Source organism: Marmota flaviventris, chromosome 14, assembly GCF_047511675.1.
Source record: "Marmota flaviventris isolate mMarFla1 chromosome 14, mMarFla1.hap1, whole genome shotgun sequence".
In the NCBI taxonomy this organism is placed as follows: Eukaryota; Metazoa; Chordata; class Mammalia; order Rodentia; family Sciuridae; genus Marmota; species Marmota flaviventris.
The window spans coordinates 22,049,204-22,064,589 of NC_092511.1; the positions used below are offsets into that span (position 1 = coordinate 22,049,204).

Here is a 15,386-nt window from a genome sequence, read left to right on the forward strand (position 1 = left end):
TCTTGGGTACTGGTAAGCTGTTGAAGGGCTTTAAGTGGAGCATTGATGGGATTTGATCTAAATTTTGAGGCAGTCATTCTGTGTGACATGCTTGAAATAGCCTAAAGAGAGGTAAAGGCCAAAGCAGAGATGCAAATTCTTGGTTTCTAGGTATAGTTGTGAAGTTATTATACTTGAAGGAGTAAGTTGGAAAGATAGCTTTAAGTTTAAATGATAGAGGAGGGTGCACTTAAGGAATAAGTGATAATATATCTAAGGTGTGAGGAATGTGTGACTGAAATACAATGAAGGGTACAATCATTGGAGGTAGGAACTGAGATACCAGAGTATTAGAAGTCTCTTCAGCCTGAACATGAAATATGGCAACTGCCAAGAAAGGAATTCATTAGGGAGCAGTGTTGGGAAGAAGGAAGTAAACCACTGAAATCTTCCAGAAATATAGGGGAGTAACCCAGAGGTGGCAACAGGAAGGGTGTTGCTGACAACATTTGAAAGTTTTCAGGTGAAAGAGGGAGAGACTGTAGTCTTGAAGTGTCAGTGGAGAACAAGGAGCACACGTAAATCAGATCTTACTAAGGTCTCTGGCACAAGGGTGTGGGAGACAAAACAGCTACAGCTTGAGAGGGTGGCAAGGATGAGCCAGGGAAGATAAGGTTAAAAATGTCCTTACATATGGAAGACATAATTTTGTTTCTGGAGCTATATTGCAGAGGTCATGGTGAGGCTTCTGGGGGTTGGGAACTGTTGGAGATGGGACTGGCTGGAAGAGAGAATGTGTGTAAGGGCTGAAGTGAGGGGCAGGTTGGAGCAGGTGAGAGATCATTTGGGAGCTTAGAGAGTCCTTTTCTTTTGGTACTGGGGATTGTACTCAGGGAAACTTAACCATTGAGTTATATCCCCATGTCTAAAAAATCTCACTAAGTTGCTGAGGCTAGTCTTGAACTTGGAATTCTCTTGCCTCGGCCTCCCAGTGGTTGGGATTACAGGCATGTGGCATTGTGCCTGCCTGGGGCCTCCGTTTGGGGCTTTCCTGGGTCCTGACAGAGTGGGGCAGAGGGGCAGGTGTGTTTCAAGGCCAGTTTTAGCATGGAGGTGTTGGTGGGGGCAGGTGAAATCTTGAAAGACATACTTGTGCTTCAGGTAATGATGGTAGTGTGGAGGTTAGAGTAGGGTTACTTTACGTGACTAGGTGCCAGCTTCAGAGAATTAGTAAGAGGTGTTGTTTGAAATTCTCTAAACTTAATATATTTTTTTTTCCCTATTCCTAGACACTGCAAAAAGCCTTTGACTTCAAACTGTACAATTCAGATAACAACACCTGGGAAAGGCAAGAAATCAACACCAAAACCCATCCCTATTCTAGCAGCTGGCTTTTGCCCAGACAAAATGTCATTGTTGCTTGTATATGGCAATTGGTTTCAGCCTACTATTGAGCGAGTGGTACGTAGATGCTACTCTGGAGAAAAACAATATGGCATCAACCCATCCTTGGGAAAGAGGATTTTTTTTTTTTTTTTTTTTTAAAGAACACATTGGCTACTCATTGGAGTACTTAAGGAGAAATAGGACCTTCCACTGGGTGTTTATTTTAATTTGTAAGAACTTTGTGTTCTATTCATCCCAGTATACCTAAAATAACATTTTCACACTTACTTGATATAAAGTATTGTTTTGAAATAGTTAATGTTATTTTACACTTCCCGCTTTTGGCATTTTGTCTTCTGGTGTGCATTTTATTTTACATTTATACATCTCAATTGGGATTAGCCTCTTCTTAGTGCCCAGGAGCCTCATGTTCCTACTGTTGTTGTTTTGGTTATCACAGGTATGACTTGTGTTGAATTTTGTCTAGTTACATAAAATGGAAATCTTCATAAGAGCCCTTTGTGATAGCACCCATTGTATTTTCTAAGTGGGATTGCGGTGGACAGTGCAATGACTTAACATTTTTTACTATAGAAGTTTCTTCGAACACTTGTGAATTATTGGCATGTCCATATAGGTGATTACTTGAGCTCGCATTTTTAGTACTTAATAAGGCCCTCAGGGAAACTCTGAGTGGAATAATGCATGGCCACCATTTGTTGAGTTAAAAAGTATCTTTTTCGCTGGGTATGGTGGTGCACACCTGTAATTCCGGCGGCTTGGGAGACTGAGGCAGGAGGATCAAGAGTTCAAAGCCAGCCTCAGCAAAAGTGAGGTGCTAAGCAACTCAGTGAGACCCTGTCTCTAAAAAAAAAAAAAATAGAAAAAAAGGGCTAGGGATGTAGCTCAGTGGTCGAATGTCCCTGAGTTCAATCCCTAGTATTCCCCAGAAAAAAATAGAATACCTTTTTTTCACAATTATTTTTTTCCTTTGGTGCTAGACATTAAATCCAGGTCTTCATGCTTCTACCATGGAGTCACGTCTCCAGCCCAGTGGATACTTAAAAAAAAAAAACTAATGCATAGATTTAAAAATAAAAGTCTTCTGGGTGTGGTGGCACATGCTTGTAATCCCAGCAACTCAGGAGACTGAGGCAGGAGAATTGAACGTTTGAGACCTACCTGGGCAACCTAATGAGACATTGCCTCAAAAACTTAAAAAAAAAAAAAAAAAAAAGTGCTGGGGATGTAATTCAGTGGTGGAGCACCCCTGAGTTAGATCCAGGTACTGCCAAAAAGAATGAAGAAGAAAAAAGTACATTTGCTCTTTTAAATTATGAATGTAAAAAATTCTACAGTGTCTTAGGAGTTTACCCATTTCCCCAGTTGCTGTAAGAGTGGTGATTGTGGCCAACATTTTAGTGAGGAAGCCTTCTACACTAATTTTTTTATTTTTAGAAAATGCACAATTAATCATTGTTTGTCATTTTGTTCTTATTCCCAATTGCTTTGTTTGACATTCTTTTCTCTTCCCTCCATCTCCCTTCTTTTAAAAAATATTCTTAGGCTTTAAACTCCAAAGAAACTCATATGTGTTTAGTAAGAGATATTTCAAACTGCTGGGCCCCAAAAGTAGAAACAGCCATAACAAAGGTAAGTACATTCCACATTCCAAGTAAATTAAGTAAAAATGACATTTGGGGGGGATTGTTCTGTAGTATTAAACTTCATTTATCTTTTTAATTCTGTACTTTGTGATCTTGCCTTAAAAATTTTGTGGGATTACAGTTTTAGATACCAAGATTATAAAACTTCATTTAGGTGCTCTTGATTTGTTGACTACGAGAATGGTTGGCTGGCTAGAATTAAAAACCTTGGGTTTAGTTCTTTCTTGCCCAGGTATATGATCATCAGGACAAGGAATACGTAGCAGTGAATATTAACTTTGTTAATGAATGGTTCTCAGTCTCAGTACTTTAAAAAAAAAATCTTTGTTGAAGAATATTGTGTTTTAGGGTGCAGTAAAACCACAATGAGGTTAAAATTTATTCCCACACATAAAGAGCATCATTGTGGTGCTGTGCTTTGAATATAACTAACTTGGTGTCTACATATAAATGTCATGTATTTAACAGTTTAAGGGGAATGGGAAAGCCCAGACATGCTATGATGACAACCACATGGTTTCGCTTCTGGCTGAGTTTCAGAGATGACACTTTTCTCTTGGCTGTCTGAGCATTTCTGGCAAAGATTGATTTTTGGAGGTGGTCATAAAATGTATAACTTTGCTCTTTAACATTTTTAAATCAGTGTGTCCGTCCTTGGGTAATCTGTAGGTTTTGCTTCTTATTTTTTATTCCTTCATTTTGAGGGGGATGACTGGGGATTAACTCAGGGCACTTTATCATTCAGTTACATCCCCAGTCCTTTTTATATTTTATTTTGAGATAGGTTCTCACTTAGTTGCTGAGAGCCTCACTGGTTTGCTGAGGCTGGCCTTGATCTTCTGATCCTCCTTTCTCAGCCTCCTGATTCATTGAGATTATAGGCTTGCTCCACCATGCCCGCTGTTTTTCACTTTTAACAAAGTCTTAGAAGTTTTAAAGCCATGTATTCTCAGGTTATTATGTTAAAACTTAATTTGCCCACATTCAGTTAAAATTTACCTTGTATTCCTATCATGGCAATTAGATTACGTTGAGTTTTTCAATAGAAAAGCCTTTTGAAGAGTTTTGTTTTCTCATTGAGGAACCATAAGGAGTAAGGCATAATTTCCTTTTATACATTCCCAAAACTGTGTTTAACAGGTGAGAACACCAGTGATGAATTCTGAAGCAAAAGTTCTGGTGCCTGGGATTCCTGGGCATCATGCTGCTATCAGGCCTCCTCCACCAGCCAAGGAAGTAGAGACCAAGAGGAAATTAGGAGGAAACGAGGTACTGCAACCCCTTTGACCAGATACTTGAGTTTGAGATTTAAGATTGCTTGTGAGAGTGTAATAAGTATATTGAATAATGCTAAAGCTGAATCTTTATAAGAAATGTCCTCAGTTTGTTGCTGTTGTTCTGTGTTCCTCCCAGGCAGCTTAGGTCCCCAAATTCTAGATTGTCACCTTTATAAGACTTGACTTGGTCACTGTTAAGAGAAAGTGGAATTTTTTTTGGATCAAATTTTGGCCATTTGTTAATAATTAACAGGATAATATAAAATTGAATAAGCCAGGACTTGCTGTGATGATTTTCATTGGTTTCGCATATTGCTGAGTCCCAGTGATGCCTCTTTTCTCTTGGCTGTCTGAGCAATCCTGGCTGGTTTTGTGCCAGTTGGTCTTTAAAAATGGTCATTATAATTGCTTAAAATGTTTATAAACATTATTTTTTTCACTCTCAAAACCCTTCTGTAGTTATTGTATTTAATCTCTGCAGAGTTCTCCTCTTCATCTTTCATTCACATTCTTCACTTTTGTCTAAGTAATCTAGAATTTTATCAATTCTTTAGCTGGAGGCGTTGGAGGTAACCTAGCTGTTCATAAATATTATTCCTTAGTAGTGTGATATCTGGCCTTAAATAAAAGTATGAGCTTTCTTTAGCCTGGCCTAGATTCATTTCTTTAATATCCTTCCTTTTTAATGTTTTCCATATGTTAGGATAAATCAAGTAGGAAGCTTTCCAGAGCACATCTGTTTGCTTTGTTAGTCATAGAACAGATTTATATCTTCACTTTGCTACCAAGGAGCTGGAAAATTATGGTTTCAGTCAGGGATCAGTTCTTTCAATTGGGTCTTTGTATCATAGTCATATATGTTTAAATTAAGAAATATTATCAAGAACACTTGTCTGTAGTAAAGCATATAGCTAATAAAAGCATCTAGCTAATAAAACATTTGGAATCACTAAAAAAAAAAAGGAAGACATTTTATGAATTGTTTAGAGTGCATAAGCACTCTCTTGATAATTTTTTTTTCCTTTTACAGATCTGAAGTTTTTGACAAGAGATAGTTAGATTAGGGGTAATGGGTTGTTTCTTTTGCTTTAGTAATCAGATGTCAGTTCCTTAACTCTGTTGAATCTTCCATAGTGGGATTCTGTGAATTAACATTTTCAAATCATGCTTCTTTGGCATTCATATTTTTTGTTAGCTTATGGAAACTTGAATTGGAGATGTTTCACTTGTCTTCCATGTAGTCCTTGTGGTAGTGAGATTCCGTTTGAATAAAAATGAACATGTTTGGTTTTTTTTGGGTTGAAATGATTCCTTTTTTTTTTTACAGGGATATATTAACTCAAGGGGATGGGGTTGTGGCTCAGCAGTAGAGCGTTCACCTTGCACGTGCGAAGCCCTGGGTTCGATCCTCATCACCACATAAAAATAAATAAATAAAATAAAGGTATTGTGTCAACTACAACTAAAAAAATATCTATTTAAAAAACCGTCAAAATTGATTTTATTATTATTTTACAAGTTAAAAATGAAAAATAATAATAGATCCGTTAAACATTAAAGAATTCTTATTAATGTTAATATGAGAGAAGGAAAAGAAAAGCAGTAAATCAGTTGAGTGTTTTTGTCTCTCAACTATATTAGGTCTTTTTATTAAATTATTTAAATTTTTTTAAAAGTTGTAGATGTACATAATACCTTTGTTTAATTTATTTATTTTTATGTGATGCTGAGGATCAAACGCAGTGCCTCACACATGCCAGGCAAGCTACAGTCCCAGCCCTATATTAGGTCTTCTCTGATTGATCTTAATAGGTTGTTTCTGTTCTGTAGGTTAGCATTGAAGAACGTCTGGGAGCAATGGATATAGATACAAAAGAAGAAAAAGATGACCTTTTGCAGACGAATAGCTTTCCAGTTCTTCTCACACAGGGTTTAGAAAGTAATGATTTCGAAATGCTAAATGTAAGTATTTTAGCAGTGTTTCAATGAATTAAATTTTTAGTTTTTCCTAGAAAGTGATTGATACAGCACATGACAGTGAATAATCATGTTGTATAGCAGTTTGTAATTAATATTTTGTGAGTTTAGTCAAATGTATATAATATGGTGACATTATACAGACAGTCACTAACCTACAGTGGTTTTGTGTTGAATTCCTTTAAACCTGGAATGCATTTTCTCATAGAAATATTGTTCTGAATTGTTAGTTTTTAGGCTTTAGTTTACAAAAGCCTTTATAAAAATAGTGTAGCTGAATTATAATACTCAGCATTCTAGATCACAATTTATATTTTTTTCTGTAGGAAAATGCGTTCCTGAGTTTTTACTCTGGATTCCAGAAACTTATTTCCCCCTGGCCGTGAGAGGGGGCGGTGAGGTGGAACCTTGACAATGGGTAGGAGGTTTGGGGGGAAATTCAAGAGGGTTGGGGGATATGTTGTAAAATATATGAAGGCAAAAGTACTAAAAATTATATGAAAGGAGGCATTTGGAGGCATTTATGACTTCTGTGGAAGTTGGTGACTGCTTGTATGAAGTTACTCAATTTAATCCTCTTGAATTTCATAACGTGGTAGTGCTCTATATAGAATATTTAATTGTGACATGCATTCTCAATGATTCAGCAGCATCATAGTTTCAGTCATAGTTGTATAATTTGTAACCTGTGAATAATGTCTTTGATTTTATTTCTAAGTGGTAATATATTTGTGTCTAAAGGAGGTTTTACTAAATGAGAGAGGAAATTAGCAAGTCTAAAAACTTCAAATTACTTTTAAAGAAGTTTTAGAAGGTGGATTTTAGTTTACTGTGGCAAAACAACGACAACCTAGGTGAGGATTTTATAAGAAAGAAGCTGTAGAAAACAATTGACAGTACTTTTGAAACGTAATATAACTTGCCTGTCATCATTGCCTATGTAACTATGCTTTGAAACATTCCTCAGTGGGTGAATCAGGTACAAAGTTTTTTTCTTTTTTTACTAAGAAACATTTCAAACTTTTTTTTTTTTTTTTTTGTGGTATTGGGGATTGAACCTAGGGCCTTGTGCATGCAAGGCAAGCACTCTACCAAATGAGCTATTTCCCCAGCCCTCAAACATTTTTGAGTAAAGTGAATCACCATCATTCAGTTTCAGAAATTATCAACACTTGCCATTCTGTTACGGTTCATTTACCTCTCTACCTCCCCAGGTTATAGTGAAACAGATCTCAGAAGTGATCAAATGCCATTTCATTCATAGATACTTACCTATTCAAATTAAAAGCAGCTATAGTCCATTGCTTAAAAAAATAACCACAGTCCATTATCATGTCTAAAAAAGTAAACAGTAATTCTTTAAAATTATCAAATGTCATTAGTGTTTAAATTTTGCTTTCTTTAAACAGGATCTCAACAAATTATATCCTGTACTTTGTTGTTATGTCTGTTCTGTGTTTTGTAATTTACTTTTTGGAGACTCTAGACAATTTGTCTAATAGGGAGTCCCATGTTCTAGATTTTTTTTTTAAATACTCACTTTTCTACCCATATTAAAAAACTTTTTTTTATAGTTGTAGATGGACAGCATGCCCTTAATTTTAATTTATTTATCTATTTATCTATCTATCGAACCCAGTGGCTCTTACAAGCTAGGCAAACTCTCTACCACTGAGCTACAGCCCCAGTCCTCATGTTCTGGATTTTGCCTACTCTGCCTCTGTGGTATCCTTTAGTATGTTCCTTTGTCCATCTTGTTTCCTGAATACTGGTAGTTAGATCTAGAAACTTAAAGACATTTAGTATCAAATCTCTTTTAGCAAGAACTTCTCAAAGGTGTTAATATGTAACTTTTTATCAGATGTCATAGGGTTGTTTGAAAGACAAATGCTGTTTTCAAATTATAAAGGTTTTTGTATTACTAGGTAGAAGCAATTGGAAATTAGTTGAATAAATTATGTGCTTGAAAAGATTGTAAAAGTTACAGTGAAGTGCTCTTAAAATAACCTCGTTTTAGAAGTGAGAAGTAAGCCAGGTGTGGTGGCGTATGCCTGTAATCCCAGCAATTGGAGAGGCTGAGATAGGAGGATTGTAAATTCATGGCCAATCTCAGCAATTTAGCCAGACCCTAAGCAATTTAGCTAGATCTTAAGCAAATTAGGGAGACCATGTCTCAAAATTTAAAAAAATAAATAAGAAGGGTTGTGGGTATAGCTCAGTAACAGCCCCTGGGTTCAATCCCCAGTAGGCCCCCATTCCCTCCAAAATGTTCAAAGTAATGGTAATAGTATATTACCTGGGCATTATGCATTGTGCGAGCTTGGTGATGCATGCCTATAATCCCAGCTACTAGGGAGGTTGAGACAGGATTGCAAGGTCATGACCAGCCTTAGCAATTTAGTGAGGCCCTGTCTCAAAAAATTAAAAAGTTAAAAATGACTGGGGATATGGTTCAGTGGTAAAGTGCCTCTGCATTCAATTCCTCATACCAAAACGGGGGGTGGGAGGCAAGTAAAAACAATGTTTTCTCCCACATAAAATAACTTTACCAGAAGCTGCCTTACAAAGATACATGATGCATAGGAGGACATTAAAAATAGGAATAAGGAAAGTGAGCAAGGACAGGGATATTTATTTAAATTTAATTTATTTAAATTAAATAAATATTTAAATCTAGTTTATTAAATCAATATTACTTAAATATTTTCTAGGGGCTGGGATTGTGGCTCAGTGGCAGAGAGCTGGCCTTGCATATGTGAGGCACTGGGTTCGATCCTCAGCACCACATAAAAATAAATGAATAAAATAAAGGTATTGTGTTCATCTACAACTAAAAATAAATAAGTAAATATATAAAAATAAATATTTTCTAAAGGTTTAAGTGAAATCTAGAATAGATCTAAAACAGATTAAAATTAAAACATTAAAATCACAATGGACGCAAGAAATTAATTAAAATGGAACCCTGCTTAATTCCCATATTGAGTATTGAATCTAGGGATGCTATACCACTGGGTTATACCCCCATTCCATTTTTTATTTTATTTTGAGATATGGTCTCACTAAATTGCCAGGCTGGTCCTGACATAGCCTTCCAAGTTAGATTACAAGCTTTGTGCCACTATACCTGGCTCAGACTTAAATAACTGGAGGTCTAACCCATGTTTTTATAAGTTAGAATATTCAGTATTGTTATGATGGTGAATCTCCCCCAATCAATCAGTCTATGTATTCAATCCATTCTCAATTAAAATTTCAGAAGTCCCTGTCAGTCATCTTTTAGAAATTGACAAAACTGGTCCTGAAATTTATAGGAAACACAAAGGATGTGAAATCACCAAAGCTATATAACTAAGGTTGGAAGAATTACCCTACCTGGTTTTATGATAAAGCTGTGTGATCCATATAGTTTAATATTGGTGAAAAATATAGATTAAGGGACAAAAACACTCCACAAATAAACTACACACATTGGGGGAAAAAAACCTATCTCAGCTTTGTTTCATATATCACGTAAGAATTAATGGAAAGTAGACCATAGGCCTAAATATAAAACTTAACACTAAACTTCTAGAGGAAAATAAGGAGCTTTCTAAGATACATCATGAAAAGCATGAAAGGTTAAAGAAAAAATTGGTCGCTGGGGTCAGTGGCGCATGCCTATAATCCTAGTAGTTTGTGAGGCTGGGGCAGGAGCATCACGAATTTAAAGCCAGTCTCAGCAGAAGTGAGGTGCTCAGCAACTCAGTGACACCCTGTCTCTAAATAAAATACAGAATAAGGCTGGAAATGTGGGTCGGTGGTCGAGTGCCCCTGAATTCAACCCCTGGTAACCCCTTACTCCATCACCACTATTCCCTTCCCCGCAAAAAAAGGGAAAAAAATTGAAAAAAAATAACTTGGACTTCTTGAAAATTACAAACCTCTTCTCTTGAAAAGATAATGTTAGAATCATGAAAAGAGAACCTGTAAGCTGGCAAAAATATTTGAAACTTGTATCAGACAAAGGTGTATCCAGATCATTGAAAGAACAAAAATAAGACTTCACTCAAGAAAAAATAAGAAAATTGGTAAAGATTTGAATACTTTACAGAACTATTCCAGTGAATAATAAGTATGCATGAAAGTATATATATTACTAATCACAGAAATGTAAATGATTACCATAAATAACAGTACATATCTGGTATAGGATGTTGAAAATTAAAAGATAGTTTAGTATTGTGGAGAATGTAGAGTAGCTCACACACTTTTTGCTGTTGGGAAACAGTTTGGCAGTTTGTTTATTTATCTATTTATTTTTGTACCTGGGATTGAACTCAGGGGCACTGGACCACTGAGCCACATCCCCAGCCTTATTTTGTATTTTATTTAGAGATCTGATCTCACTAAGTTGTTTAGAGCTTCATAGTTGCTGAGGCTGGCTTTGAACTCACTATACTCTTCAGCCAGAGCCGCTGGGATTACAGGAGTGCACCACCGCACCTGACTAGTTTGGCAGTTTATTAAAAATTAAAAATAGACCTACCATATGATCCAGTCATTCTGCTCCTGGGTATTTATCAAGAGAATAACACATTGCCTCTAACCTTGATTTGCCAAATTCAGTTGGTTGTTTATTGCCCAGATTTATTTTAAATCATTTTTGTAGACAATTTTTCCTGTATTGTCCTTAGTTTCTTATATTATAGTTACATTGATGATACTTTTATTTTTTTCCACAGAAAGTACTCCAAACTAGGAATTTAAACCTGATAAAGAAGACTGTGTTAAGGATACCCTTGCATGCTGTTATTCCATTGTTGCAAGAGGTAACTGCTTCTTTTTTCATTTTAAGATCCTAATCCTTTGAATTAAAGGGAAATGCCAGTGTCTAGAGAAGTGGATTTGTGATCCTTACTCATACTTAAGGATGCATGGCATTTAGAGAGGGAGTGACGGATGAATTGGAGGAAAGTGCTTTGGAAGGGTGAAAAAAAAAAGGGCGAAATTGAATTTATAAGCCAATAAAAGGAAATACAATGGCCATTTTTACCTTTATTCCATTAGCAGGGAGTATGTATCTCTTTACCTAGAATGCAGTTGCAACTTTAAGGTGAACCATACAATGCTGTTTGTACAGAAGATCACTGCGTGGGGTGATTGTAATAGAAACCCAAATTTGGTTTTTCCCATTATTTCCTATAAGGATCTCTAACCTCACTTGAAATGATTTTTGGATATGTTTTGATTTGCTTTAGTGCAGTTGGGGTGTTAATCTTTATGCCTGTCCGTGTGGAATTATAAAGAGCATAACAATGATCTGGTTCAGCCTCAGGCCTATACAAGACTAGCTTTCACTGTCTCCGACAAGCGGTTGCCCTGTCTTTGCTTAAGTAAGTTTATTTAACAGTGTTAAGAAAGGATAGGTAGCAGCTGGACAAAAGAAGCAGGAGCAAGGGAGTGGTGGAGAACAGAAAGCCTTGAGTGGTACCAAGGACTAAATAACTCCAGCTCAGGCAAATCCCAGGTTTGTAGCCATTTGGGTACCTTAGGTGCATTGCATTCAACAGAATTCCAATAATTTGGTAACCATTATTACCTTAAGGAAAATATTTTTCTTGGTTTCTTTTAAAAGCATACATAATTGTATTGAAGGCTTTAGGAGTGGGTACAAATTATTAAAAAGTATACTTAAAGATAAAGCCTGTTCTTTGTAATCAGTAATTATGCTATTTGCTTAACATGTTGAAGTGCTTTGTGAGAGTGAGAGTGGTTTTGTTATTAATAGTGGGAGTAAGGTTTACCATTATTGGTAGTGAAAACCTCTGTATTTAAAAATGCAGTATAAGGCCAGGCGCAGTGGCACACACCTGTGATCCTAGCGGCTTGGGAGGCAGAGACAGGAGGATTGTGAATTCAAAGTTAGCCTCAGCAACTTAGTGAGGACCTAAGCAACTCAGCAATAACCTGTCTCTAAATAAAATATAAAAAGGGCTAGGAATGTGTCTCAGTGGTTCATTGCCCCTGGGTTCAATCCTTTGTACCTACACAAATAAATATGCAGTGTCATATATTAGAAAAGATTATATGCTTTTTGACTATTAATCAACTCCAAGACAAAATTTGCCTGACCCTGATTTTTTTTGTGTGTATTTAAAAAATTGACATAAAATTCGCCTATTTAAGGTGAACAGTTTAGTGAATTTTAATACGTTCATAGGTCGTGCAGTTGGCATCCCCCCAAAAATCCTGTACTCAGTAGTAACTCTACTTCCCCTTCCCCCAGTTATTGTCAATCATCGCGTTTATTTACTGTCTCCATGTATTTATCTATTCTGGACATTGATTCATATAAATCCAGTTCTAGATTTCTTTAGGTAATTACTCTTGTGGGAATAATTCAAAGTTGGTTGAAGATAGACTACTAAATGAAATAATTTTCAGCTCTTGTTGTTCAGTACACTGGGAACTAATGAAGATTGTAGCCTCTGAAGTGCTGTTGCTAATAATGTTTTTCTCTTCCTTAGCTTACAAAGAGGTTGCAAGGACATCCTAATAGGTAAGATGTTTAGATGACTAAATTGCCTTTTTTTTAAGTAAATTAGAGATTATTGTTAAAAACAGCAATATCTGAAAGTGTTAGATAGTATTAGGTAACCCCATATTCTGATGGTAGAATTCTTCAAAAGTTAAATGTTGGGGCTGGGGTTGTGTTTCAGCAGTAGAGTACTTACCTAGCATGTGTGAGGCGCTAGGTTCGATCCTCAGCTCCACAAATAAATAAATAAATAAAATGAAGGTATTTATTTATACAACCAAAAAATTTTTTTAAAAAGATTAAATGTCACTCTTCCCCCATTTTAGATTAAATGATTTTATTTCTAAGATTTTATTACAGTTTTTTTTTTTTTTTTTTTTGAGAAAGCTCCTATGTAGATAATTCAGATTTTATTAGGTCATTTAATGAGTTAGACTCATTTAATGAGTTAGTCTTAATCACTGTATGTAAAATTGACAGTTTATAGAATTTGCCCAACCTCTAGTAGGTGTGTAAGAGACCATAAAGAAATGTCTTAGGACTGGGGATGTGGCTCAGAGGTAGAGTACTTGCTAGTGTATGTGAGGCCCTGGAATCAATTCCCAGTACTACCATACACACACAAAAAAAAAAATTTAGCTAAAAGACTAAATTTGTAGTTTTTTTCCTAGGTTTTGATTAAACTTAAACAGAAAGTTGGTATCTCAGTGATCCTAAGATTGTAGCATGCTGTGTATATTGTATGATTGTAGCATTGCTGTGTATATTGTATGGCTTTTCTTTTCTGATTATTTTCTGTTACCTTTCTGAGCTCACAAAAGAGGAAAGCTAAAGAACCCATGAAATAGAACTGGCTCTCACAATTTAGGTCTATATTTATTTGCCTTTTAATATTGGTGTAGAAGACTTTGCTGTTTGCTTTTGAAGGTGAATATCAGATGGTGGGTTCGGATATCATGAACATAAAATGCCAAATCAGTTAAGCTCAGTTTGGATGAAGATTATTGTTGTAGTATCAGTTAATTTGAAGTAAAGCATAGGTTTTATTTTGAAGTTGTTTTGGAGGGACTGATTTTTGTCTTATTTTTCCAGTCCCTACTCTAGGAAGTTAGTGTTTTTCAGGAATCTCAAACTCAGTGAAAAATACAACATGAATATTAAATGCATAGCTGTTTGTTTATTTATTTTTGAGAAAAAGGAAGTTTTATTGATTTGCTAGCAGAGAAATAATATAGTGAAGTAAGCCCTTAAAGCCTGCACTTCTAACTGCCAAGGGAAATACAGGACTTTTAAAAGAAGATAAAATGACTGTTTTCCAATATCATTAAGTATAATTAATTTTTAACTTGCATTCTTTTAAAATATACTTTTAGTTGTAGATGGACACAATACCTTTGTCTTATTTTTTATATATTTTTATGTGGTGCTGAGGATTGAACCCAGTGCCTCATACGTGTTAGGCAAGTGCTCTACCACTGAGCCACAACCCAAGTCCCTCAACTTGTATTCTTGAGAGAGCCATTGCTTCAGTTTCTAGGTCCATAGTTTCTTTATTCTTATGGGCAGGGAGATGTTGGTTTCTCTGCTGTACAGTCATGACCTTGTATGATGAAGATAGTAAGAGCCACAAAACCTTCCTGAGGAGAGAATTTTGCCTGCCTTCAGACTCCAGCTGCAAGGTCAACTCTTCCCTCCGCCTCCAGCCTGCCAGCCCGCCTTCCAGACATCAGACTCCCACGCCTCCACAGTCACATGAGCAAATCCCTTAAAGCCTCCTTCTTGATTCCATTTCTCTGAAAATCAGTTTCAGAGGTCTTAGTCCATAGAAAGCCAGTTCCATTCCTCAGGGCTCAAGGTGAAGCAGAACATCATGGAGGAAGAGTGTGGCAGAGGGAAGCAGCTCACATGGTAATCAGAAAGCGGAGAGAGCTAGTTGTTGATTTATTATGGTCATCTTCACAGCATAAATTCTAGATCTTCACTTGCCTATCTGTATTTTTCTAAAATTTTAACTCGGTTGTATTTAGTTTTGAATTTGTGGATATTTACTTGGAGTTTTTTTTTTTTTTTTTTTTTTCCAGTGCTGTTTTAATGGTTCAGTGGTTGAAATGTGTGTTAACGGTTCATGCATCATACCTATCCACAGTAAGTCTTTTCTGAGTATCAATAGTTTGGTTTAGCTAAGCATTATAAAATTTGATAAATGCTGAACAGAACCACCTCTTATCTCTTTTCTTCACCCACTAGATGTTTCTTTTAGAGATTTTATTTTTTTCACAGGTGACTTTACATGAATCCTTTCTTTAAATTAAACTGTGTGACCCTTTTCCCTCCTGAATCTTAAAAGTAATATATAGTGTATAAGAAGGCTTTTAAAAATACAGGAAGGAGAAATATTATATATTGATATATTAATCATGTTTTTCTCTACACAGTACTTGCTCAGCAAAATTGTTACATTGTGTATATCCTTACCGTCCTCTTAAAAAACACTGCCAAATTTTAAAGTCTTCATATATGCTGACATGTCTGTCTTGCCTTGTCTTGGGAGGATAAAAATGATGTAAAATAACTAAACTG

The 15,386-nt window shown here is 35.9% G+C and overlaps 1 protein-coding gene and 2 non-coding genes across 3 annotated transcripts in view; all 3 read left to right on the forward strand.

The window, feature by feature from the left end:
- Wdr43 (WD repeat domain 43) overlaps window positions 1-15,386 on the forward strand; it is a 42,774-nt gene that overhangs the window by 19,910 nt on the left and 7,478 nt on the right. Inside the window, exons 8-14 of the mRNA XM_027933468.2 lie at window positions 1,269-1,440; window positions 2,932-3,018; window positions 4,173-4,301; window positions 6,140-6,271; window positions 11,011-11,097; window positions 12,796-12,827; window positions 14,888-14,951. Of these exons, the coding sequence (XP_027789269.2) occupies window positions 1,269-1,440; window positions 2,932-3,018; window positions 4,173-4,301; window positions 6,140-6,271; window positions 11,011-11,097; window positions 12,796-12,827; window positions 14,888-14,951 (703 nt within the window). The remainder of the gene's footprint in view (window positions 1-1,268; window positions 1,441-2,931; window positions 3,019-4,172; window positions 4,302-6,139; window positions 6,272-11,010; window positions 11,098-12,795; window positions 12,828-14,887; window positions 14,952-15,386) is intronic.
- Window positions 3,527-3,604, forward strand: LOC114091159 (small nucleolar RNA SNORD53/SNORD92). The gene has a single exon (XR_003582462.1). It is a non-coding gene; the product is annotated as a small nucleolar RNA SNORD53/SNORD92 (small nucleolar RNA).
- Window positions 4,591-4,667, forward strand: LOC114091160 (small nucleolar RNA SNORD53/SNORD92). Its single transcript, XR_003582463.1, has one exon. It is a non-coding gene; the product is annotated as a small nucleolar RNA SNORD53/SNORD92 (small nucleolar RNA).